This window comes from Idiotropiscis lumnitzeri, chromosome 1, assembly GCF_059441095.1.
Source record: "Idiotropiscis lumnitzeri isolate Australia: NSW breed Sydney's pygmy pipehorse chromosome 1, RoL_Ilum_1.0, whole genome shotgun sequence".
Taxonomy (NCBI): Eukaryota; Metazoa; Chordata; class Actinopteri; order Syngnathiformes; family Syngnathidae; genus Idiotropiscis; species Idiotropiscis lumnitzeri.
This window is the reverse complement of record NC_142391.1, coordinates 41,185,808-41,213,493: the sequence shown is the minus strand read 5'-3', so window position 1 is coordinate 41,213,493 and position 27,686 is coordinate 41,185,808. Positions and strand designations below refer to the sequence as shown.

Below are 27,686 nucleotides of genomic sequence, written 5' to 3'. Positions count from 1 at the left end.
TTTGAGTGTTATGGCTTCCAGTGACCTGCTTATACTGTAGTTATAGCTGGAGGAAGTTTTCGGAATGTTAGTTTTATTAGTGAGCCCAAAATATAAAGGATTTTCTGGTGTGGTGTTAAAAAGGGAAGCTTTAATTGCAAATTACGTACCCCGCGTCTGTTTAAAGAGCAAATGCCATCGCATTAAAATATCTATCTAGCTGAGGTGGCCAATTTTTTTCCATTAAGCTCAGTTTATATATTTATATTTTATATATCAGGAATGATTTTGTTGAGACTATCACATGAACTCAAGTTTGATGTCAGTAAATCCAAACTCTTGTGCAGATAGCTTTTATACTTTAACAGGTTGAAGTGGACAAGAGTAGTAATGCGCATTTTGGTGGAGATTGGTCACCGTTTTAGACAACTGACAAAGCGAGTAAATATTACCTCACTTGCCTCCCTGCTGTGACGTAGATGCTGAAACCTGAAAAAAAAGATGAGCTCCAAAAGGGGTGTGCCAATATGTTGTGAATCTCATCACAAAAAAAACCCCTAAATCACTTCTGAGTCTTTTGAGTTGGTGTAAGTGCCAACGTTAACGACAATCAAGCTATCCTTTTAACTAACTCGCAACTCCGAAAGAGATGCATTTCAGAATGACATGAATCAGGAACTTTACCAATTACGGTTAATGTTTTAATAAGTTTTAAAATGTGTCTGATTACAGGCCAGTCGTAAACAGGAACACAAATGTAATGCTGGTGATTCGTAAATGTAAATGGATAAATGCAGTAGGGTCAGAACACTTATCTAGTACTGATCATACCAGACTGTATTCAGTTTATTTTTATTGTACTTAATTTGGAGCGAAATACAGATATAAAAAAAGTATTCCATCCATCTTGCAACATGGTGCCCCCGCAAAGCCACTGTCACAAGTTGTCATCAGAAGACTTCCCTTGCAAATAGATCCATCACAGATGTTAAGTTCATTTTAACGTACATAGTTCTTGGGATACAATTTAAACAACTTCCCCTCTTGTGTGGGTTCAAATCCATATTTCTCCAGTTGTTCTTTGTCATAGATCCCTTCATTGAAGTCTTTCTTGATCTGAGGAGCCACCACTTCGGCAAACAGGCTCTCTGCAGTCACTGGGGGCTCCGTTCCATTTGGGGAGCGGTATGACACATACGGTTTGAGTTTAAAGTTGTCCAGATTGGGTACCACAAACTCAGGAATCATGGCCCGTATTGCCAGAAACTTTCTGCTGGCGAGCCTTACTCCAGCTGGTCTTGCACCTCTGCCTTTATTATGAGTCCTTGAACCTCGTTTGCTGGTGAATTCCGACATTCTGTCTGCTCCTCTTGTAAGGCCCCTTATCAGCGTGGACAATACACCCATTGTGAACAGTATATTCTATAGGAAACCTGGGGGAAAAAAAAAGAAGAAATCAGTGACCATAGGATACATTCTACAAGCATTGTTTCCCAAACTACACTGAGCCAAGTTACCAATTTTACATAACAAAAAACATTTACACACACTGTCCCCCCCCAAAAAATGAAATAAAATCAAAAAGTATAAATACTAAATATCTCATCTTTTTCCTCACAAACTGACTAACTCCGTATGAACGTCGATGTACTTGCAGGAAGCCATTACTTATTTTATTGTATGAATGATGAGTGGATACACAAATGATTGTGATGTGTCTGCCATTTATGAAAGACCATTTAACGGCTCTGCTTCTATCTCACGCACAGTTGTTTTGCGAATGGGCGACAGGCAAAAACAATTGCTATTGACATAAAATATAGAAATAGGTGCGTCAATTAATTTGGAGTCTTTTACTCTTTGAAATATTTCAAATTTAGAATAAACGCTAATCTCGTATTAAAATGAGGCAGGAAGGCGTGGAAAACATGTTGGTTTGCCTTGCAGTACTTTAATCATTGTAGTATTCTTATCATTGCAGTACTTTTATCATTGCAGTACTTTTATCATTGCAGTACTTTTATCATTGCAGTATTTTTATCATTGCAGTATTTTTTTAATCATTGCAGTTTTTTTAAATCATTGCAGTATTTTTATCATTGCAGCATTTTTATTTATTTCCCCTGTGTATCATGGACAGACATTAGGAGTGTTTCCTTACACCTGTGGGATGTAAGTGTGTGGGGGATTTGTTTATATACGTATTTATACACGCTTTTTATGAATTTCTGCTACTAATGTTATACATTAGCGGCTACATTACGCCGTCGCCTCTGTGTGAACTATATATTTGCTGCAAATTTCCCCATTGTGGGACTAATAAAGGACATATTTATCTCATTCAAACCGCTGCTGTCTTTAGCTGGCTAGCTTGCTGGCTAAGGATACTGTTTTGAAAAAAATGTGTCGCATCACTTGCTAGCAATTCACTCTAATCGTGGATAGCGCATTACACAGGGTATACAAAGACCAATCTTAATACTGCAAGCATGTTAGTCACGAATAAAAACAACTAGGTCGACCATCTCACCTTGAACACGCGTTTCGATGAAAATAATGTTAACGACGGTCAAACAAAACGTATATCAATTGGCTGAAGGACAACAGTGTTCACCAATTAGAAACCAAGATACTAGTGCAGAAGTGTATATGACCAAACCATATTGAGGAATATTGAAAGAACCTTAACCTCCGGCAAGTGTACCTTCAAAATGATGTAGCATGAATACTTTTTGAGGTAGAGAAGAAACCCAATTTTCGCGAATCGGACTGCGAACACAAAGGAAAGTAAATATACTCAATTTTAATTTGCATAGCGAATGAGGGTGTGGCAGTGACAAACATATCACTGGGAATAAGTCGCGTCTTGGAAATGTTGGTTTTATTTTGATGGCTAAGGCAGGATATGCCAATTGTTATCACGAATCAGTCTTAACCTTGTTGTTATACACATGCATTCACTCAAGCAGAAACGGGTATGCAAAAAAAGTAACTGTTTGTATTTTACGCGCATCTTATGTTAATAGCGGGCGCGTGTTTGAACTTTTCTCTTCTTTCAAATACTTTTATGTTTAATTGTGTTGCGCATTACAGAGACGGAATCCACAGTGAGTAAAACTGTGCCCTTGGCACGGCTTAAAATTAACTGTTAACTTGACCAGTCGAAGTATTTCGATCGTGTATTTCTAAATTCATTAATTAATGTCTTATTTCTGTGCAATTCCTTACTGAACCAAGTGAACTTGAATTTTTACCGTTATTAGATTGCATTTATCAGATCAAATCAAATTACATTAATAACATTTAACATTTTATACAATAACATTTTCTGATTCACCAAAGTCCATTTTAAATGTTAACTCACGGATTTTTAGTAGCCTATCACAGAATCATTTTGGGTAGCTGTTGTACCCGGACCTGAAGTCGCCCCTTGGATCTTGAAATTAGTGCAAAGGACAGCCCTGCTTAAAAACAAACAAACAAACAAAAACATAATTGACTAGGATGTTTTTTGTTTGTTTGTTTTTTTCTGTACTGGTCTTGCAAAACAAAAAAAACAAAACCATGCTGGTATATGCATTTTTTTTTAGCAGGGACATGACACGAAATCATCTCTTCTATAAAAAAATATAAATCGTTTTGAAATGGTTTTAAACGTGAAAGGACAGCGCCCAGTCAAGTCTATATGAACCGCAGATAAGCAATGTTTGTTTGTAAATCCTGGCTGCCCTTTGGTCAATATCAGTGTGGTTCCAGCTCATAGGAAAGTTTAGTCAAGGGTGTCAGACTTACCGGAGTGTCTGGTTACTGACAGTGGGCTGATATAATGGGTGACCTATTTTTTTCCTCAGGGGATGTGAATTTTAGCCCACATTGGATTATTTACTCATTTCAAGATCACTATTTAAAGTGATCTTGAAATGTATAATGCTTCTTCCCCCTTGCAATAAAATCATAGCTTTTCTGATACAAGTCTATCTTCAACGTCTTGATATTTCCCAATTCTATCACACCTAGGGGTGGCCTTGTGCTGTTGTCTAAATACAGTCAGACATGGAAAACAACAATGAAGATGAGATTTGCAGTATATATCAGGTAGGTCTGTCAGAGCACTTTTGATTTATAGTCATTGTTTGAGCAAGTATTATGTTCAAGGTCTGTGATGAATTGTGCTGCAATGCTATGATCACGTATGTCCTGTAAAGCCAATGCCTTCTTTACATCTGTGAAGTTTATAATACAAGAATTTATTACTCTATGCATGTATTATGAAACTAGAAAATTGCCATGGATGTTTTGAATGGGAGTCTGAAAGACGCATTTGCAAAGGCTTTGGGACGAGGCAGTATTGACTTTTTGTTGTAAATGAAAAAGAAAGTCTTTTACTCAACTAATAACCAATCTTGTTGACTAGACTAAATTAGACTAAGATAATAATGGACAGTTCTGACTAAATTATGACTAAAATGCTCTGTCTTTGAGACGCACATGAATATAAGCTGCAGCAAAAAAAAAGAAAAAAAAAAAAAGGCTATAAGCCGCAGTTTTCTCCGTTGAAAAACATGAGTTGTTTACTGCATGTACAGAACGATTTTGTACTGTGAATGCACATAGAGGTACATAAACAAATTCTTAAAACAGTGCCTTTTAACACGGCAACAACTTTGCAAATTAAAACAGAACAGACCCAAGAAAAAATAAAAATCGAGATTTATTCCGCTTATTTTCTGGACTATAGAGCGCCCCTACCGGTGAAAGAAAAATCCACAGAAAAGCCGCACCGTTGTATTAACTGCATAGTTCAAAATCTAGGAAAAAGGTAGCGGTTGTGCAGATAACGCTGTCCTATAATTGGCAGCTAATTGCACATTTATTGCTAATGTGCTTTTTGTTTCAGAGCCCGGCTTTTGGAAGTGAGCTCAAAGCCAAGATGCAGCAGATTATAGAGGAACGGACAGAGGCCAACTTGGTAAACGCCCACTGATTGCTACAGTTTTACAATTGTTATTGTCTTGTCTCATTGGACTTTAAGAGACTTGTCCTCTCCAGTCAATCTATCCAATACTTATTTTTATGCTCAAGTAAAAATGCTTATGATTGTGGCACATACAATCACAATTGACCTCTTTTCTGAGTTTGGTCATGTGATGTTTACAAGCTGAGCCGTGATTGATTGGTACCTGAGCCCTGAGCAACTGTGACGTTATTTTCAGTCGACAGCGGAGTGGCAAAATAGAGATGGAAAAGTACGGGTGGATTTTGCTGTGTGGGGCCTCATAAAGATGACCTTTATTAATCCCACAGTGGGGGAAGAGCACATTATTGGTTTGGAAATCTTTGAGTTGACTTCCCCTCTGAAGATGCATTTAATGTCACTTTGAATGTGTTTTCTTCTAGTGGACAGCTATTCTCATTGGAGCAGTGACAGTTATTTCCCTTGTGGGAGGTGTCGTGTTCCTTCTCTACCGAAGATACAGGCTGTCAAGTCAGTATACCTTGTCTCCTTTTTCTTTGAATAAATGTCATGTTGAAATTTAGTATTTTAATGTCTTAGCATTCATTTACCAACGTGCATCATGGTAGAGAAATATAACTGTGGAAAGTTTTGACTCTATGAAAAACAAAGGCAAACATTGATTGAGGCTGCTGAATACAAGAATGTGTTGAGATGGATAATTAAATAAAACCAACAAAGATCCCTTTTTTTGTAGATTTCAGTGGTTGGCAACCGCCAAACAAATACGAAAAAAGAAGCTATGGCATCCTTGAATGGATTAAAGCTGTATTGCAAGTTGCTCTGATTTTGGATAGCGTTGTCCTTCTCGGCAGTGGTGGCTTTAGTGAAGGGTTCTTAAACTCGTGTCCCAGGAGCCATTTGAGTCCCAGCAGGAGGATATTTTGTGGCTCCCTATTTGACATCAAAGTTATGTTAAAATGTGAGTGCAGCCCCTGTCTTTTTGTCGCCCCGGAAAAAAATGTACCATTAGCTAACCGCATTAATCTTGATAAACTGGCATATAATTGAGTGGGCTCCGGGCTAATTGCTTGCTTCATTGCAAGCCCCTTGGTCTGCCCAGGTTGTCATGATAATAAGCATTGGCCCTGTGGTACAGAGGTGTGTGTTTAGCAGTAGCTTATTTGCAAGAGAGAAGAGTGCGCCCTCACAGCAGGATTAGTTCAACGACACAAAATTTTAGAGTGCTAGGTGTGCTATGATTTTTGATCACGTGAAATCCAAGTTATTTAGACACACGGGAACTGTTTTAAATTGTCAAAATGTCTCCTTTAAGTACTCAGAAGTGGCTGGTGCGAGTTTTATTCCTTTTTTAATGTAGTAATATGAATGGCAAACAAGAACATGTCATTTTGTTGGTGGTGTTGTAGACGGGGATGATTGAAATTTTTGGGATGTGGAGCATAATCATGTGGTGCATGAGTAAAGCACAATATCAGGACCAGCAAATGTTAGAAAACCCCCCCAAAATGTATGATCTTAACAAAGATTTCTGGTGTGTTTCAGAGAAGGAGGCAGGCATACCACATTATCGCTTTCGAAAAAGAGACAAGGTTATGTTCTACGGCCGAAAGATAATGAGAAAGGTTCGTATATATATAGTCAGTGAATGTTCCGTTCAATTTTTTTTTTTTTTTACATGGGAGAGGAATAAACAATAAAACGTGGCCCATGTATGTATGTCAAGTTTATTTATTTAGCCCACAATCCCAAGAATGTCTCAAAGGGCTTCAAATGCCCACAGTTCACCAATATTATTGATATCCCATGATCCTAATCCCAAGGAGGGCAAGGAAAACCAAAAAAAAAAAACATCTGGAGAAAAAAGAAAAACCTTGAGAAGATGGAGGAAGCCCCACCTCCAGGATGATCAAGCTGCAATGGATGCTGAGTGGGCAACATTTGACACATATTATGATGCTATACAATGTTAGTTGAAGTAATGTGAAAGTCAATCAAATGGAGCTTTGCATATATATAGATAATACGGATATATATTTTGTTTTTGGCTTTTAAAGGTCCAAACATTGTCTTCCCCCACCATCTCCTCCAACTCCGCTTCCCGGCAGAGAGTGCGGAAAAGGACCAAAGTCCTGTCTATAGCTCGCAAGTGAGTCACGTTATTTTTTTTTCTTCTTGAAGAAGTCCCTTTATCTACAACTCAATGAGAGCACACAAACTGGTCCAATCCACATACATACATTTCATATACATGAATGGTGGATCGAATGATTGAATTTTAAGTGTTATGAAGAACAAGGAAGAAAAAAAAAATCAACCAATGAGGACTCTCTGTATTATGTTGAAGAACCAACATGGCCCCAACAACCTGGCACCGCCTCCTTGTCCCGGTCATTAACCTGGTCACAAATCTCTGGGGAATGTCATTCCCCTCCTTCACTAGAAAGCTGCAAGCCATCTTTTGTGGTTGTGTTGCTCACTCCAGCACAATCAATCATCACCGACAGGTTTAAAATTCTGTCACTGCGGCAGAGCATTTTCGCCAGCTTCCCGAAGACCTTACCAACCAACTTTCGTAAGCGGAATCTGGCTGAACATAACGCTCCTCCAAATGTTCAAGATCCACTATGTTTACCCACGCACGGGCAAAATGCAGCTGCTCAACCCACAAATGCATTTTCTTGCGAAGAGGACATCATTTAAAAGTGAAATGAAAACGCTTTCCAGCGGTAGAAAATGTATTGGAAAGTAGCACTCATACAGATGAAAACATTTTTTTCTGATCATTTAAGAATGACACCACTCACATTTATTGAATAATTGCTACCCATCAGGGTTTAGCTGGAGCTTTATTATTTGTGGCCAATGCAATTTCAGTCCAAGTAGTTCAAACTAAGTTGTTTTGCATTGCATTAGCATCGTTGAGGTGACAGCTGTGTGTGTGTTTGTGTGTGTGCGTATGGTTGTACGCATGCTTGCCGGTCTGTTCATGCGCATGTGCATAAATGTTTTAGGATCCTCCGTATCCGAAGGGAGCCCCCCTCCTTGCAGCCAAAGGAGCCCCCTCCCAGCTTGCTGGAGGCAGACTTGACAGAATTTGATGTGCAGAACTCCCACCTACCATCTGAGGTGCTGTACATGCTTAAAAATGTCAGGTAAGTAGAATAACGTTTATATATATATATATATATATATATATATATATATATATATATATACATATATATATATATATATATATATATATATATACATATATATATATATACATATATATATATATATACATATACATATATATATATATATATATATATATACATATATATATATATATATATATATATATACATATACATATACATATACATATACATATATATATATATATATATATATATATATATATATATATATATATATATATATATATATATATATATATATATATATATATATATATATATATATATATATATATATGCGACGAAATTTACCTAGTTTGACACCCCTGCTCTATATAATCCCTGCAATAACAGTTAATGCACATTTTTTATAGGGTGCTTGGACACTTTGAAAAGCCACTCTTCCTCGAACTATGCCGTCACATGGTCCTGATCCAGCTACATCAGGGAGAGGCTCTATTCCGCCCAGGTGATACAGATGACAGTATATATGTTGTTCAAGATGGCCGCCTTGAGCTCTGCATCCGTGAGAGTGTAAGACCACCTCCTTGCTTGACTCATAATATATTTTGTGAATCAGTGTGATATGATAATATGATACGTGTGCTTTTGCTACAGGATGGTACAGATGCTGTGGTGAAGGAGGTTTTGCAAGGAGACAGTGTCCACAGTTTGCTCAGTATCTTAGATGTCATCACTGTAAGTAGGAGTTCGTCTTTTTCTAATCTTTAGTCAGACACAGCTGCAGAAAGAAATTGGGAGGAGGAGAGAGGAATTTGAGGCACAGTACTTCAACTTAAATATGATGTGTTAAATTAGCAACAGAGCCACCATTTTTTACTTAAAAAATTATGCAACTACTGCAATACTTAAAGACAAATTGCTTGGGTCTATAATAAATGGGCACCGACATCACTCTCTCCCATGAAAGTGCATCATCTTAGTTGTACACAATAATGGCTATAAAATCCAAATAATTTGTACAACAGGTTAAATAAACATGAGCTACTTCCTCAAATGCTAATCCATAGATGAAACTACATCAAGATGAGCACAAGCCGTCACATAATGGCCGCGCCCATGAAGTGCACACTACCCCTGACTTGCAGAAGTACATAACCGGTAAATAAGTGCACCACTTCTCTCTAGGTCCCCAACATACATAAAGTATAATGTTGACATAAAATGTTCACATCCACAAGTCATGTTTAAGACCCTCAGTCAGATACGTGGCCTACTTTAAAGAGATGCGCCAGGACCTGTCTATCAAATCAACCACAAAGTCAAATAAGACACAGAAACGATCATTCACATAGCAGCACAACACATTATAAACTATAATGAATCTGTATTAGTGTCCTCACTGTGGTTCAGAGATGCTCACAATCACTGCAGCACTGCACACATTCGATAATGGCGGCATAATAGTCCAGACTGCACAATAACTGCAGCACAACAGGTAATGGGCAATTACCCAAAATGCTTGACGCTTCACGTGAGAGGCAAATATGATGATCTAACTCTACTCTCAAAATGGAAATCTCAAAGTTAATAATAGTTATTTAATGTTTGGAAGCTTTCTAACAGATTGGCTGAATTGAATGATGACAGATCAAGGAGAATGGAGGATTGGCCTCTCCAAACAGTTTCTTATCCATTGTCGGAGCCAGCCTCCATGACGCCGGGATTGTCTGTTGTTTTGGTAGATTTTACAGATGCATATATTTGTTCTGTATGTTGGTTTCAGGCGGCAGGGTTGGCGACTGGTTATTACGTTGGTTGTGGGTTTGATTCTGGCTCCGGCCTTCCTGTGTGGAGTTTGCATGTTCTCCCCGTCCGTGCTTGTGTGGGTTTCCTCCTGGCACTCAAGTTTCATCCCACATTCCAAAAACCTGCATGGCAGGTTGATTGAACACTCTAAATTGGGCCTAGGCTTTAGTGTGAGCGTGATTGGTTGGTTGTCTCTGTGTGCCCTGCAATTGGCTGCCAACCAGTTCAGGGTGTACCCCGCCTACTGCTCGAAGATAGCTGGGATGGGCTCCAGCACCCCCTGCAAGAGTACGTTGTTTTGGCGGTTTATTGGTTAATTAAACCCAAGTTCTTTTTTGTTGCTTTTATTTTAATTTTTCATTAATGGATGGATGGATTTTGAAAGGAAAATCTGACCCTTTGGAAAAGAGTCAAGTGTGCCGTGTGCACGACAAACCCGCATCTGCAACAGTCGTGCTGTCAAACACTTGTAGCCTATGGGAGCTATCCAGCACCTTTTCAACCCAGCAATTTGATCCATGAGTTCTCGTTTTTAAACATTTGGAACAATAAATGGTTTGGGCGTAACAACTCAAGGCTGGAACTGCCATTGATCAAAGAAAAAGAAAGCATATTATTCAGTATAGTGTGCATCAAACCATGATAATAGTATCTAACGATTTGATACATATCCACATATCATTGCACCACTTATAGTGAGGGTTACTTCACACATAAACATTTATAAATGGTGAAGCCTGAAATGTCTTCAACAAGCAATAATAGTCCAGTTGCCTCGATTCAGCCTTTGTGGAGTACCGTGACCTGGATGACTGAGAATCTCCACAGACATAGTACTTAACATTGATGCCTAGCAACCAGAAGGTTTGTGAGTTTTTTAATGTAACCATCTAAGTCTTACAACCTCAAGGAACAAAGATGGATGTTTGTATATTTGACATTTTCATCCACAATGCTGTCAGGATTATGTTGGCATATTGCTATTTAATAAACACGTGAGCCCAAAAGCATTACAGATTTGCAAATTATTCTGTATAGTTGAACTATTATTCAAAGCGTCTATCTTGCCCAACACAATAATTTCATTGTAATTTAAGGGCTACCCAGCTCCATACAAGACGGTATCTGCGAGGGCTGCTGTGCCCTCCACTGTCCTGCGTCTTCCAGCAACAGCATTTGAATCAGTCTTTGACAAATATCCTGAAACTCTGGTTCGTGTTATACAGGTAAAGAAAGCAGCGTTAGAAAAAGTATTGAACTCATTCAGTCATTTTCAAGCAATACATTGACAGACATAGGCAACACGACAGATGTTAATGTTACGTATGCTCCTGTGTCATGTGTAGATCATCATGGTGCGTCTCCAGAGAGTGACCTTTCTTGCCTTACACAACTATCTTGGCCTCACCACTGAGCTCTTCAACACGGTACTTTACCCAACTGTTCACCACACTCTTGTCACAATGCCATTATTGTTGTATCCATAAAGTTTGTTTTATTTATATATATATATATATAAATAAATATGTGTGTATGTATAATCACAATACGTAATCAAAATAATCTTATGAAATATATTAAGAGCGCATATTTTGCCCGTATATTTGGTCCATATGACGTTTTTGTCATACATCTGGTTAGGTTATGTGCCCCCCCCCCCAGTACCACAGATGAAAAGTTGTGGCACTCGCCATCATTAAAGTTGCCTAGCCCTGTTTTAATGCATACTGAGCAGTGTATCTGTGATCTATTCAAAACAATGACTTTGAATATTCCCAGGTATCATAGTTCATTTTTCACGTTATGTTGTTCATGTTATGGTAGATTTCCCCCCTCCCCTCCTATATTTACTGGGCTGTTTTGACTGAATTTGACAGGATAGTCAAGCCATCTCCTTGGTGTCAGTGGCTCACGTCTTAGGAGAGGTTCATCCACACAGAGGTCTCCGCAGGCAGCCTTCCCACTCTGAGGAGTTAGGTTCTGAAAAAGCAGACCCAGGTCAGGGAACTTAACATCCAATTTTGTTGATGTTGGAATATTTTTTTATCTTATAGTTTTTTGTTGTTGTTGTGTAAACAGAAAAGACCATCATTTCTGAAAATTCAAGTTCAAAATACAAGAAAGGCCGCTCGCTGTCAACCCCAAACGCTGTTACAGGTAATTGTGTATCAGATTCATTTTTTTGTGCAGTAGTGACATGCAGTTCCGTTTTTAGTTGGATCAAATAAATTCTTATCCCCCAAAAAGGAACAGTAATTGAACAGAAACACAATGATAAGAGATGTGCGGAACTGTGAAAAAGCCTTTGTCACTATAAGACATTTGACTTAGCATTTTTTAAATAACTTGATATGCTTCCCTCCAAAAGCACTGGAACACTGAGAACAATTCCTTTTTTTAACTGTAAAACATGGGTTTGACATCGAAATATGTACGATAGAGGAAATAACATTTTTTCCCAGTAATTTCCATGGAGGTTGTAGTCAGAGTTGGGCATGCCATCAGTGCTGATTGAAGGTCAGCCAGTCCGCCACTGACGGACGCCCGCTTTTCTGACCATTGATGAATGGCGAGAAATTATTATTATTATTATATAATTATTATTTTTGGACTCCTGTAGATGGCACTCTCTGTTCAACATTGGGCTGAAAGCACACTGCCATTTTTTAAACCCTTTAATTAAACCAACAGTGCCATCTAGAGGACTCAAAAATACAGCAACTGGTTCATGAAGCAAATTTGAAGCTTAATTTTCCCAACACTACTAACAACCAATAGAAACAATGGCATGTCTTTTTGTCAAATTCTTCACACCTTAACACTGTAAAAAATATTTGTCATCATATTTGGACGAGAAGTGTGAGCAATTTGTTTTCAAATACAAGATGCTAGTACGAAAACATGTGTCTGTTTGCCATGCAGATGAAATGTCAATGGATCTCAGCAGAGTTTCTGAACGGGCTAAGGTTGTTACAGAGGAGGCTGTGCCCTCAGTTCCAGTAAAGGTACCGCTGCTGTAATCTTTGTTCTTCTTTGTGTTTGGCAGTTTGGCTTGTCGTAATTAACAGTTTCTCAACCAAGGTCCTGATTTACTCAGATTACAACTAGTGGGCACTCAATTGTGTGTTTATCAGTCAAACAAGTTGCATGCATTGTTGGCAACAAGTGTAAAAATTATGGTGACCATGAGGTTTGAAAGAGAGTTTTGTGATTTTGATGTGTGTTAGTTGTGATGGTTTTCACCACTTAACTTTTGGGTGACTGCTGCAAAATCAAAATCAAGTTTGAAGCGATGGAATTGAAAGTGGAGAAAAACATTAGTCCCAGTACACATAAAATGAACTGTGTGGCAATTTGTCCCTTTTGGCAGATGCAGACCTGGGTGCACCCGGTTAGTAGATCAGCTTCAACATCTTGTTTGACTGAGCAATCAATTTTGTGCATGTTTTGGCATTACAAAACTTTCGTAAATCCCGCATAAATTGGAGTACATTTATCTTATGAGCTTCTGTTTTGGCGGGTATATGTAATACACATCATCTTGAGATTACTTAATTTAATCCATAGTAATCAAAAAGTTAGTAGATCCACCCATCCACCGATTTTCAATACAATTTGTCCTAATTACTGTCACAGGTGAGCTGGAGCCTATCCAACTGACAGGGTATGCTCGAGACCAGACGCCAGTCACAGGGGGCATTTATATACAAACAATCATTCATTCTCTCATTCACACCTGTGTCTTCAGTTTACCTAATTAAGAGGGATGCTTTTGGAATATGGGAATGACTAACACGTAGGAAAACACAGGAATAATATTTATACAGTCAATACCGAAATTGAATGATACACTTTTTAATTCAATCAATTATCTGTTTTTTTGCAGTCTATTTTAAAGAAGACTGTGACAATGCAACGGAGTCCTTCGGCTGTTTACCATTACAGTGACGCTGGAACAGGAAATGACCACCATAATAAAGTCAGTGCCATTTTCCAAGCTGCCAAGAAGGACCTGCTGCAGGTCATCCAGCTCCAGGTAGTCCACAAAGTAGCTTTATTCATTTTTGTTGTTTGTAATACCTTGCAATGAATGAAAGAATGGAAAAACGTGTTATAATACAGTTGCACTCATCCAGTGTGTGTGTGTGTGTGTGTTAAAATATTATTTGTCGTAAAATCAAATCACCCCAAAAAATGATACCAATCATATGGTCATTGTATTATTGATCATATTTTAATGTCTCTAAAATGTTCTCAGGATCCCGATCTACTGGAGGGGAGGGTGACTTTTCGCCAGGTCAAAGCCAATTCGGTCGTGGCCCACCAAGGAGACCAGGTTTTCAGATCAAGACTGTAGTATTTAAAATAATTAGTGCCCTTTTAGCAATTTTCCATTATGCCCAAATGGTCTAATTGTAGGGATAGTACTTTATTGCTTTCCTTTCCCTTATTTACAGGATGTGAGTGTGGCATTTGTCATCTCAGGTTTACTCCATGTGTACCAGCGTATGATTGACCGTGAGGACGAGACGCTGCTTTTTGTGACCCACCCAGGAGAAATTGTAGGACACCTAGCTGTCCTCACAGGGGAACCTCTTATCTTCACCACACGTGCTCACAAAGACTGTACATTCCTCTCCATATCAAAGGCTCACTTTTACGAGTAAGGCCATGCATACAACTTTATAGTCATAGACACATCAACTGTGTTATTTTCACGGAAGCTTTCTGTTGCAAACAGCCGAGCTTGTTTTATTCATTGATTTCCTTTTCAGGATAATGCGCGAGGAGCCTAGAGTGGTGTTGAATGTGGCTCACACTGTGGTGAGGAGGGTGTCACCCTTTGTCAGGCAGATTGACTTCGCCTTGGACTGGATGGCTTTGGAGGCTGGCCGTGCTGTCTACAGGTACTCTTCGAAGACAGTGATGGGTGTACTTCGCTTTTGGGCCATTTATTTAGCCTTGGTGAAGGATTTATTGTTTCTTTATGTTTCATCTTCTCAATTGTGCGTCTCCGAAGAGCTGGGCGGTGTCTGTAAAAATAGATGTTGGCTGAGGAGCACATTGTTGTCCTTCGTACACTCTGGTACAGAGCAGGCAGGTCCTATGAGATGCGTGGAGCTGCCAATGTGGAGTAAAAATGGTGTGATTGGTCAAACGTATTCACAAATGTTGGAGCATTATTTTTTTTTATTTGAAAATGAGGCTTTAAAATCATGAAAAATCAAGCCTTTATTTCCACTCTCAAATGCTTCTTTCTTCTACTTGTGTGGAAAATGGGGAACACAGTTACGTAACAGTATTTTGTGTAATTCTACTTACAGACAAACCAACATGTCTCTCACCTATGGGCTTTTGAGCCTTGCGGTCGTGTAACAAATCTATACGTTTTCCAAAGCTCTATGCCAGAACAGATTTAATAAAAATATCCCAAAATGGTGATGTATGATATATTGTATGAGGAAACTATCATTAGTTCCTCTCATTATCACGTTGATTCTTAAGAATACAAATGCCATTATAGTTGTTATTGTTGATGGAAAAACTGTCATGAATTTCTTTTCTGATCGAATGCAGACAGGGAGACAAGTCCGACAGCACTTTCATTGTCCTCAGTGGCCGTTTGCGCTCTGTCATTGCAAAGGATAATGGGAAGAAGGAGCTTGCAGGAGAGTATGGTCGCGGGGACCTAATTGGCGTGGTGAGTGTTCAAAAATGTTTCGTCCTAGGATTTGTTTAGGTATTGAAGTTGACAAGTTGCCATTAAATGTGAATTATCTAGGTGGAGGCCCTGACCCACATGAACCGAGCCACTACGGTCCACGCTGTGAGGGACTCTGAGCTGGCTAAGCTGCCTGAAGGAGCTCTCAACTCCATTAAGAGGAGGTATCCTCAGGTCGTCACAAGGCTGATTCATTTGCTGGGACAGAAGATCTTGGGCAATATGCAGCAAGTCAATGGACCCCTGGCTGGTATGGACTGTAAAGGCTGTGTCACGTTTTAAACTTATAGAAATAAAAAGTATAGATGTTAGATGTGATATTGTATGTAATAACTTAAAATATTGTTGGGTATGTTCATTAACAGTACGTACTAGAATATATATTACTGGAAAATTAGCCCCCTGAGCAGAAGTACTTGAAGAGAAATTATAGTTGAACACTGGTGTCATGAATATGCTTACACGGAGACCAGCAGTTCAGTCCTGGATAGGATTCCATGCAAATGAGGTTATAGCGTAATTTCAATTTGAGGGGACAAGACTTGTTTTTTTGTTTTTTTTTAAACACAACACAAACAGTTGATGTTGCATTGTATTGCTTGAATTTCCTCTGGCAGTGCCCAGAAAACAAACTGATTGTGTGTGGCCTAAATTGAGATACTTTCTTGCGTAATATACTGAAGATGTTGTTTTTTTTTCTTTTCATAAGTGAAATCCTCTTTGACTTGTAGCTAGAAGTCTCCCCCTCCACAACCCAAGCAGTAAGTGGGATGCTGGGAATCCTGCCTCCAACCTATCCACTGTGGCCATTCTGCCTGTGTCTGATGAGATTCCTCTCATGGCCTTCACCTTGGAGCTGCAGCATGCACTTAGTGCTATCGGTACGATCAGCCATGTGTTCATTTTTTTCTTTCAAAGTCATTGTTAAGCATCTCTGTGTTAAACAAAACTCAATTTCTATTTACACTTTTGCCTTTTGCCATTATATAATGAGTATAATAAAAAAATAAATGAATCCGAAATATAGCCTAATTTACCGCAGTGGATTTTTACCTTTTTGTCTTGGGTGACGTTTTCCTGCTGAGAGCATTAAGAGATGTGAAAGAGGATGGAACAAGACAGTTGTCGTAATAACGTTTAAGGCCATTGCAATTACGCTTTTTGCTTAGTGATCTAAAATTACACAAATGCAAAGTCTGGCCATAGATTTGTAGCCATTGTTGAGAATTTATTGATACGTTTCAATATTTTACACATTCCCATAGTCTATAAACCCTACAAAGGTACAGCAATAGTCTAGGTCCAACAATTAAAAAAATATCTATCCATCCGTCCATGATCTAAGCCACTTCTCCTCACAAGGGTCATGGGGGCTGGAGCCTGTCCCAGATGTCTTCGGACAGTAGGTATATGGTATGAAAACCTCAAATGAATTTAACATATAGGAAAATCAGGCATAGTAAAAAAAGTTTATCTCAGTCATATTTCAACAACTATAGTTGCACAAGAAAATTAATTTGATCAAAAAGTTCGGGACATATTTTCAATGAACAAACGAAACAGAATAGGACATATCAAGCGATTCTGAAATCTGGGCTTCCCTGATCAGACTGCTGCAACTGCGACTTCCACAAGCTGAGGCAATGGATGGCTCCATTAAGCTGCAGTTTTAAACCTGTATCATCTATCCTTGTTTTCCATAGGGCCGACGTTACTCCTGACAAGTGACATCATCAAACAGCGCCTGGGCTCAGCTGCTTTGGACAGGTACAACAGAGAAATGTTATCATTCCAATGTTAGGTTTCATTGACAACTACAGGAGACAGAGAAGAAATGGCAGTTGGTGACATGCAGAAACATGAAATAGAACTGTAAAGAGACTGTGAGGGGGTTAGGGAAGCTGGATGCTTCCCAGCTGGCCACCACAAGCTTTGTCCTGCCGAAATACTGGAAAGGCACACCTTCACTAGGGAGTAAGAACCGTGCCAGACTTGACCAAGATTCCCGCTCCTTCTTCCTTCTTTTTTGGCCCATGCTTATGACTCTTTATATATATTTAAGCGTCAGCCGGTTTAGGTTTGCTAATTGAGTCATGCTACATTCTGTTAATTTCAATTTTGCTAGTTGGCTGTAATGATAAATGACTGTCCATGCATTATCCATGACGTACATTGTGCTTGTGTACAACTGAAAGTGCTGAGTTTTTTTTTTTTTTTTTTTGTGGTTTATTTCTGTTGTGCGAGCTGGAGGCTATCATGAATGAATAACTGGCTAGAGGAGGGATCTCTTCTCTGGACGGCTATTCAAAATAAGCACCCCCAGTAAAATAGAAAAAAAAAAAAAAAAGTCCAGTGTTAAAAAAAACAAACCAAAAAAATAAAAAACATCCATGATCTGCTTTGTTACGCACATGTAATGATTTTTTAGATCGTTCCTCTGGACAGTTATATTTGATAACGGGCACCTTCCACAGTAGATAGTGTATAAAAAAATGTAGCATTGTATAATAGAGTGATGGCACACCTGAACCGGCTGAAACCCAAATACTTACAAAGAGCACCAGTACAGGCCACAGAGAGATAGGGAATGGAGGGGAAAAATCAATCACTTTGGGCTTAGCCTATGTAAGTAGCCCCTCACTTAATGTAGAAATGCAATAAACGTATGCCAAAAAACACATCAAAATCTGATAGAAGACAAGCGATTCCATCACGTTGCGTGCAGTAAATTTGAGTTTTGTTCCTTTCCTTTAAAGTGTCCATGAGTACCGTCTGTCCAGTTGGCTCGGCCAGCAGGAAGACATCCACCGCATCGTCCTATATCAATCTGACTCCAGCCTTACTCCTTGGACACAGCGCTGCATCCGCCAGGCTGATTGCATCATTATTGTGGGACTGGGTGAACAGGAGCCAACAGTGGGCGAGGTCTGTTATACATGTTTTTTATACTGTACCTCAAGGGTGTTCAAACTTTTGCAGATTGCCAAGATTTTTTTTTTGCAAAACTTTGTTCATAAAAATGCAAATCAAACACAAACATTTATATACATTTTTATATATTTATATATATATATATATATATTTATATATGCATACATACTTGCATACATACATACATGAGGAAAAATTACACTGATTTTCTCCCTGTAGTTGGAGCAAATGTTGGAGGGCAGTGCTGTTAGGGCCCAGAAGCAATTGGTATTGCTGCACAGGGAGGATGGTCCCCCACCCAAAGGGACAGCTGAGTGGCTGAACATGCGGAGCTGGATCTCCAGACACCATCACTTGTCCTGTCCTCGCAGAGTTTTCTCCAGGAGGAGTTTGCCTAAATTGGTACTTCAAGTGCACGCCAACACTGGCGCAATTCAAGTCACATTTATTTATACAGTACAAGGACTTAGCTCTTAACGCTTATGTTCAATTGGATGTGTGACACTTACAATGTTTTGTCTTTCTGTGTGTGAGCTTGAATTGTTTGAGTTTTTTCTGTTTTCTCTATGACCACAGAGAGAGCTGTACGAACGTGTGTTTGAAAAGTGTCCAGATCGTCACTCAGACTTCTCCCGCTTGGCGAGGATTCTAACAGGAAACAGTATTGCTGTTGTGCTTGGTGGAGGAGGTGCCAGGTAATATGGCTTTGACATAATCCAAATACAAACACTTTGGCATAGTTAAATACCCTCAAAAACACAACACATTTCATGTGATGGATGATTTTAAATTGGTTAGTTCTTAAAGCGAATTGTTTTGTCTAACAATCCATTGCCTATCGAGTTACCTGCACAGACTCATGGAGGGGCAACACGAATGGGGTAGAGTTTGATAGATGAGGTAGCTACATATTCAAGTTGAAGCAGTTATAACCAGCGGGCCAACTTTCTTTGGCAGTGACAATTGCCCATTCATGTACAGATTGCTGCGTCCTTTTCTGGACAGAGATGTCTCCGTGCGAAACTGTCATTGCACCTCATTTAAATGGCTTGAGAGGAGCTGCTTTGCTCACATTGACGCAAATTACTAGTACTCTTTTTTTAAATATGCAAGCTTAACCCTTCTCTACACAGCATTATGCCGCTGGTGGCCCCGTAATATCACCGGCCACAAAGACACAGCCCTTTAAATTGTCCTCAGGGAAAGAAGTGAAAGGTTTTAGACTGGCTAAGTTAATCTTAAGACTTAAACCCTAAAGAGCATACTATTTAACCTCCTTAAGAGGAGACTAGAGGCAGTCTCCCAAAACACCCCACATTTTTAATAATGAAAAAGAAAACTTAGATGATATTCACGATCGAATTGATTGATTTCGGTACCACCATTTGAATCAGCAGTACTTGGCTTGAATTTGACCATATAGCATCGTTCGCGGTTAACCGCTTCCCGATTGCCCGGGGCAAGTGAAATTTGGCTACGGGCAAGGTAAAATTATGGGCAACTTACCCGACCGGGCAAGCATTTTTTAAAGCAGCCAAATATCTTTAATTTCGACGAAAACTGTGGTGTGATTTGTTTGTATGCGCTGTATTGTGATGGTTTAACCCAGACACCCACTTATGTTGTGGTATGGTCCATTGGCCTTATCGGGGGCAATGGGCGGGCGCTCCGGGGATCAGTTAGTTCAGTGAATGTCGAGTTAAAGTGAACGTCAATAAATCCCGCAGTATTGGAACTCGCTGTAGTTGCATCCTCATTTGAAGTTTGAAAAACACAACAAAAAGCTACGATATTTCGGCCGAAAATTGACAGCCGGAAGTTTTCTTACCTTCTGCGCATCTTTCTGCGCATGTTTCCAAGTGGCGACGAGTTCGTTCAAATCCGAACATTTCGGATTCCTCTGACATGACTAAAATAGCTCGAATATTTTTAAGTAGACAATTCAGTTGTGAGTAAGGAAGGGAGTAATATTTGATAATTGGCTGTTAATTCATTAGCTCCATGATGTGACCTGACATAGTGTTCTGACATAGTGTTTCTGTTTATGCTATGAAATTTATGGAGGCAGCACCACAGGCACTGGTCTTAAAGGAATACACAAATATCTCACACTCATAATTTACTCATGTGATTACTCAATTAATAGGCTCTCCTGGATTTAAAATGTATAATCTGGATTGCTGTAATATCATTTTCCCAATTTAACATGCAGATTTGTTAATTATTAAAACTACAATTAACATTTTTAATAACTGCACAGGATGATACATGCTGTTGTGAGTAGGGTTTCATGGTTGATGATGAAAACCAGATTAATTTATGCTTATCAGATTATATGTTTATTTACATTTGTGGCACACATTTTACAACCATAAACATTTTATTCTTAGTCAAGCTTTCACAGGACCAGTTCTACTGCCAGCTGCCAGCTCTTTACGGACCTATGCTTCATTGACTGTTTCTTAATGCCTGCAACGTCTGCAACATAGAACTCATGAATGAATAACATAATCCTGGGTCAGCAGACACCTAATTAATGTGTTAATACATGATAGATTTTTATATAAGCCACCCTTATGATTGTAACGTATTTTTAATTCTTTCTCGGCAGGAACTGTCCGAACAAAAAATTCATGCAATTTGTAATTAGACACTTTGTCATACAAAAAGTCACTCAGGGCAAGGTAATTTAATCTTCGGGCAAGAGAAAAAAAATTGTAACTTACCCAAGTTGGGCAAGTAATTTGGCCACTCGGGCAAGGCAAATTTTAGTGGCACTTGCCCTATGGGCAAGCAGTTTTTAAAGTTAACTTCGAACCCTGCATATAGTCTATTCAAGATCGTTTATATCGCCCAAAACCACACAGTGCTTTATTAACATAATGAAAAAAAGGTATGTGTTTTCGATTTAATTTTGATGCAAGCAATTGGTTGTGCAGGTTCAGTTGTTTCTACTCTAACTGGTCTATTTCTTTCTTTACTCCGGCTTGCGCTGAAGTTTTCACAAGGTATGGATGGCGGCATACCTCTCAGCCCTCACCTGAGACATGCTCTATGAGTATTATAGTTAAAACTGATTTTTTTGTTCATTTACCTTTATAGAGTTGTTTAAAAGTTGTTTGTGTGTGGTTTTCAGTACAAAGAATATAAAACTGTTTTTGTAATTTTCTAGTGATACAGTATAAGAGGTGACTTGGAACGTCCTTCCTGTGGGCTTGTGCATAAACACTAAATAGTAGCTCAGGTTGGCCACGATCTTGAAACCCTTTGAAGGGGTGTCTCCCCTAGTCTTGTTGAGAACTTTTTCTTCTACTGTGGTGGCAATGACAGTGAGAACTTCTAGGTTGTGATTGGGAGGATTGCCTCACTCTCATCGCGGTTCAAATTTTAATTAGTTGCATTTTTAGTATCTCTAATGACATTTTTGTTCAAATCTTGAATTTCTTTCAAACTTTTAACTTCTTTTAGGCTATCTGGTATGTCTTACCTTGGTGGGGATCTGTGCACCTGTGAGTACTCTTCCTCCACATGTGGTATCTTTTTCAGGGGTTGCTCCCAGGTTGGTATTATTCGGGCACTGAATGAGGCAGGGATCCCCGTGGACATTGTCGGTGGTACCTCCATCGGGTCTTTCATGGGAGCACTGTATGCTGAGGAGAAAAGTATCAGTCGGATGAGGGTCAGGGCTCGTGAATGGGCCATGGTAGGTTCATGAACAAGCAAGTCAAATGTCTCAATGACAGTTTTGTTTTTTTGTTCTTGATGCTCACTTAAACCCTCGACAAGTCAACTCAAATATCTTATTTTTTGCTGCATTTTCCTTCTTTTTTCAGGATATGACATCTTTCTTTAAGAAGATTGTGGATCTAACCTATCCTGTCACTTCCATGTTTTCTGGGGCTTCCTTTAACTCTGGCATTAGCTCTGTTTTTAAAGGCAAACAAATAGAGGTATGATGCAATTCTTCAAAATATTTTTTTGGCAGACTCTTGAATCTGCCCACGAATCTATGCATTGAGATCCTGACTCCCGAAAAGACTGGTGACATTTGTAACCTGCTAAAATACAGAATAATTTAACAAAAACTGCTTTTATCACTTGTCACCTTCCAGGACTTGTGGCTACCATACTTCAACATTACAACAGATATCACAGCTTCCTCCATGAGAGTTCACACTGATGGTAAATCTAAATCACTAATTGCCCCGCCCCACCACCGCTCCTCCCTCCGCTTGCTCCAAAAGCCAAATATGACATGAAGTGACAATATTGATGTTGCATGAACTTGACTAATTGAATACTAAAAGTGCTTCAATTTACTTTGTATTTTCATTGTTACAACGCTATATTTCTTGTCAGGATCACTGTGGCGTTATGTCCGTGCCAGTATGTCACTGTCTGGTTACCTTCCCCCTCTTTGTGATCCCAAAGATGGACACCTACTAATGGATGGGGGTTACATCAACAATCTCCCTGGTAAGACCAATCATAGATAGGATAGCAACATCACACTCAATTTACTGTATTTAGAAAGTGATTACATTCTTAATCGGGAGTCTACAGTTTTTTGGGTTTTTTTCAGTTCCTTTGGTCCATTTCTCAGATCAGAATAGAAATTCTGAAAAGTACCGTATTTTCCGGAACACAAGTTGTTCCGGAGTATAAGTAGAACCAGCCCAAAAATACAAGTCTCCGTCAGGCAGAGGAAATTCTGGTCATTGGAATGAAATACCTCCCTCAGGATAAACTTTTTGTTTAGCTCTTCCAATTAACGAGCTCTGGGAATCTCCCTGAGAAGCTGATGTGAATGTTTTCTATGTGTGCCCTGCGATTGGTTCGCAACCAGTTCAGGGTGTATGCCGCCTGCTGCCTGAAAACACCCTTTATGAGGAGAAGCATTTTTGATACTGGATGGATGGATATGATTATTCTGGGCTATATTATCATTATTATTGTTTAATTCACTTCTTTATTTTTGATTAGCTTTTCTGTCTTTCCAAAATCAGTCCAAAAGTGTCCCGTGTCTTTTGTTTCTAGCTGATGTGGCCCGTTCCATGGGTGCCAAAGTTGTGATTGCTGTTGATGTTGGAAGTCGAGATGAAACCAATTTGACCAATTATGGTGATTCCTTGAATGGGTGGTGGCTTTTGTGGAAACGATTCAATCCTCTAGCTGAGAAAGTCAAGGTATGTTAATCAGTACTATACAGTATAACTCAAATGCCCTTCTTCAATTTTGGTGCTTTGTTTGGTTTGTTTCAAATCCATAGAGGTGATGCAAAACAATAAAGTGCAACTTCTGTCAAAATATTTTTGTTTTGCCCACTCCATATGGTCTATATGATTGGCTCTCAACCCTTTTCAATGATGGAGTCCCTGTGAAATGTTTTTTCAGCCAAGTACGTCCTAACAGTCACAAAGCATTTTTCAATGAAAAACAACAGGGTGCTGTGCCATCACTGTCTAATTTTAATGAACTCAGTTTGTAGTTGTATCTCTTGAACTATTTGGGGATAAAAATATAGAAATAAATTAAATAAAGAAAGAATTTACTTAGTTGTTGTTAGGTTGAATATATACGTTACTCTTGTCTTCCTTTTATTCATTTTGCCTGTGTTCAGTGAATGCTTGGTGATTAAACCTGACAGCTGTAAATAAATATTTGTGCACATCAAAATAATTAGCTACATCAAGTGTCCTTCTTTGGGATCATAGTACAGATCCGTTGTTAAAAAGAAGTCATTCACTTAATTTTAAACAGAAGCAGAAACTGATTCGAAAATAATCATCTTGAAATATCCGTTGGATAATTAGAAAGAAGACTGAGAACATTACCAACTGTCAACACTGAATATTATATTGTTGCACTGAACTGAGTTTAGTGAGACACTTGAACTTGTGCTTCTCTGAGGATGTTTGTCATTCTTGGTGGCAGGGAGGCAACTGTTCAAGGTGAGGTGCCATCACGTACCCCCAGGGGTACGCGTAGCCCCATTTAAGAACCACTGCTCTATACTGAAGTATACTGCATATAATATTTACTAATCTCCTAACCCCTTCCTCCAGGTTCTTAATATGGCAGAGATCCAAACCCGGCTTGCTTACGTTTGTTGTGTCCGACAACTGCAGTCGGTTAAAGACAGTGACTACTGTGAGTACATTCGGCCTCCCATCGACCGCTATGGCACACTGGAGTTTGGCAAGTTTGATGAAATTGCTGTAAGTACTCTTGTCCTCCATTGCGTCTAGCTCTTACATCATTGGGCTGGAAAAAAAACTGAACAACACTGATCTCGTGTCATGCTACAGGAAGTGGGATACCAGCATGGGAAGACACTGTTTGATGTTTGGCAGCGGAGCAGTGTGGTGGACAGCATGCTGAAAGACAGACACCAGGAGGAGTTCCATAAGACCAAAAGTAGCCATGTGAGCACTGTGTACGTGTGTGTGTATGAGAGTTTATCGCCCAGGCCTATCTTGTTCTAATAGCTAATTAACAAATTTCTTTATATGAAGTGTGTCCGAAAAGTGATCCAGCCACGTTTGTTTGTTTCGGTGCATGAGGCAAAAGTTTCTGGCACGACAAATATTGACTGCTTGACCATCCGCCAGTTCTTAGTCGAGAAGAACATTGCCATACTGAAGCAACTTCCTCACACTCACTTGACCTGGCTCTGTGTGAAATGTTTCCTCTTTGCAAGTTTCAATGGGGTCATCAAGGGACCCGTTTTGAAGCCATGGACCAGATCGTTCACATCAGGAAGACTCCTTCCAGGGCATGGCAGAGAATTTCGGGAAAGTGTGTGTTAGACTTCAATGAGATTACTTTGAAGGGGAAAACTTGTCAGCCGGAATAGGCTCTGGGTCACCTGCTACCTTTATGCGCTCCAGTTGTGAACGAAATAGATGGGTGGATGGGTTTGGATTGAAGAAGAAATGGTATGAGAAGAAAGGCTGATATAGATTTTTTCTGTTAGGTGGTCACATGTCCAAATGCCTCCTTCACTGACTTGGCCGAGATCGTGTCACGGATTGAGCCTGTCAAGACTGCATTACTTGAAGGTTTCTATTTTTGTCTTTTTAAGCACATTTGGTAACCTTGTAAAGCTACAATTTAAATGACCCATGAAACAAATTTGTCGTTCTTCAGAGGAACTATCAGAAGATTACCAGACTGACTATGATGAAGAGGCAGTAGAAAGCGCTCTGTCTGACTTTGAGACGTTCATGCCTGGCGGCGACTACACAGAGGGAGAGGAGACAGTCGACACTGCTGAAACGGTATGCCGTACGAAACAGATCAACTCGAAACATCGCCAATGAGATTCAAATGTCATTTGTCAATTTGCACAAAATTAGGATTGCACTACCTTGTCCTGAAAGGTGCAGATTTTTTTATTATTATTATTATTATTACTCTGTGGTTACAAGTTTGGCTTTAAACATAAGATGATGTCACACTTGATTACAGAATGAAGTCTAATAAAGTAATCATGTTGCATCTTTCAGAAGTAATTATTAATAAGATGATGATTTTATTTGGTGAGAAGATCCAAGTTAATGTTTTCCCCATGTGATGCCATGGAAATTGTGTCTAGCAGAGGAGTGTGATATTGTAAAAATAAACCTTTGCCTTCAGCCTCCTTTTTTTTTTAGAAGGCTTGAATACTCAAAGCAGAAGAAATATAATGTTGAATTCCTCATTTGAAATACTTGACAAAAACATTTACTTGTAACCAATTTAATTTTAAAATTAACTTTTATATCTGAACATATCAGATCAAATGTCTGCATAAAAGGAAAATGGGACTGTGCAAATTTAGAAGCAGCATCATCGTAATTTTTTATATATTTTTTTAATCCGCAGGATGAGGAAATTCAAGTCAGAATGAGTCACCGGGCGAATCATTCAAAAGAAAGACACCGGCTCTAATGTACATCAAGTGCCTGTCAGGACTACCGCCCGTGATCCACAATACATTTTCAGCACAGTATTTCTTTGGGGAAATTCACCTAATTTTAAATTTTTGCACACTAATGGTTTTGAGATTTAAGACTGTCTTAAGTAACTGTTGAAAATTATATTGACTAAATGGCACATTCAATGACTGAAAAACTCTCACACCAGCACTGTTCTCATTGTGGAAAAATACTAAACAGACTGTTCGCTGCTATATTTTTATTTCTTGGTTAACATTTCAGTAGGCAACCATGATTTCAACTGGTCAGATGAAATCGAAGAATGCCATCCATCAGATATGGCACGCATTGTCACAATATGATATGTATGGACTATGGATTATTATAGGCAGTGTCACTTTTGGAAAAAATACCTCTGACTCATGAAGTGCACAATTTCACAGTATTAAGGATTCTTTATACTCCCGACCAGGCGACAACATCCGCATAGCCTCCCACGACCGACGTATTGTGCTACACAGCACCTTGGGAACACATCTGCAACACATGCTGCGCACGCATCAGAAGTTTTTGCTGCGCGTAGGTTGCAGCTCGCGCTCTTTTGTGATTGGTCTGTTATTTAACATGCGGGGAAACCTGATTACGTAATCGCAGCAACGTTCCACAATACCGCCATGTTTAAAACCAAATTATGGATCAAGTTGGTCCAGTCATCTCGGTGCATCTATTCTAGCAGCCCATGTCCCACGCTTTCCATTGTTGTCGCTTTGTTCCTTGTTTCGCAAAGTAAAAACGGCTACTGTAATTAGCCATTACATATAGCTGAAACTCCATCCAGTGGTGTCCGAGCCAGTATCAGCTGTACAGACACCCGCCGACTTGGAGCACATTTTGAAAACAACGCACATGAGGGAGCGAGAGTGTGAAGGCGTGACATTGACACAGTGACACGTGTGCGGATGTCGCCTGCAGGAGTATAAAGAAGCCTTTAGGGAAGAAAAGACTATTGTGTTTATATATTGTCTGTTGATATCCACATTACTGTATACTGTACCTTCAATTCATCTACTAAAAGAGGCCCTCCTCATTTCCATCCATCCTCTGTACCGCTTCTCCTCACTCGGGTCGCGGGCGTCCTGGAGCCTATCCCAGCTATCTTTGGGCAATAGGCGGGGTACACCCTGAAATGGTTGCCAGCCAATCAC

At 39.3% G+C, this 27,686-nt stretch overlaps 2 protein-coding genes across 2 annotated transcripts; one reads left to right on the top strand and one right to left on the bottom strand.

The window, feature by feature from the left end:
• Positions 1-815: 815 nt before the first annotated feature.
• mrpl41 (mitochondrial ribosomal protein L41) lies at positions 816-2,677 on the bottom strand. The gene is made up of 2 exons (XM_088301304.1): positions 2,510-2,677; positions 816-1,412 (listed from the first exon to the last, which is right to left on the bottom strand). Exon 2 carries the CDS (start codon positions 1,384-1,386, stop codon positions 979-981), a length of 408 nt encoding a protein of 135 aa, XP_088157430.1. The 5' UTR covers positions 1,387-1,412; positions 2,510-2,677; the 3' UTR covers positions 816-978.
• Positions 2,678-2,944: 267 nt separating this feature from the next.
• On the top strand, positions 2,945-27,108 carry pnpla7b (patatin-like phospholipase domain containing 7b). Its single transcript, XM_088301227.1, has 35 exons — positions 2,945-3,086; positions 3,997-4,074; positions 4,877-4,948; positions 5,377-5,464; positions 6,500-6,579; positions 7,012-7,103; positions 7,969-8,109; positions 8,514-8,673; positions 8,758-8,838; positions 11,007-11,135; positions 11,256-11,336; positions 11,787-11,907; positions 11,989-12,066; positions 12,832-12,914; positions 13,796-13,945; positions 14,168-14,245; positions 14,367-14,572; positions 14,685-14,816; positions 15,487-15,610; positions 15,692-15,881; positions 16,363-16,512; positions 17,335-17,398; positions 18,388-18,556; positions 18,782-18,964; positions 19,139-19,257; positions 22,109-22,265; positions 22,396-22,512; positions 22,675-22,744; positions 22,922-23,038; positions 23,600-23,748; positions 24,628-24,780; positions 24,871-24,987; positions 25,539-25,623; positions 25,712-25,842; positions 26,429-27,108. Exons 2-35 carry the CDS (start codon positions 4,033-4,035, stop codon positions 26,492-26,494), a joined length of 3,975 nt encoding a protein of 1,324 aa, XP_088157353.1. The 5' UTR covers positions 2,945-3,086; positions 3,997-4,032; the 3' UTR covers positions 26,495-27,108.
• Positions 27,109-27,686: the final 578 nt, after the last annotated feature.

Bases quoted from the DNA above. Each gene is read 5' to 3' on its own strand.
- mrpl41 (XM_088301304.1), bottom strand. From the start codon at position 1,386: ATGGGTGTATTGTCCACGCTGATAAGGGGCCTTACAAGAGGAGCAGAC.
- pnpla7b (XM_088301227.1), top strand. From the start codon at position 4,033: ATGGAAAACAACAATGAAGATGAGATTTGCAGTATATATCAG. The intron at 12,915-13,795 runs GTACCGCTGCTG...GTTTTTTTGCAG, and splicing joins TGCCCTCAGTTCCAGTAAAG to TCTATTTTAAAGAAGACTGT. The intron at 15,882-16,362 runs GTATGGACTGTA...TTTGACTTGTAG, and splicing joins AGTCAATGGACCCCTGGCTG to CTAGAAGTCTCCCCCTCCAC.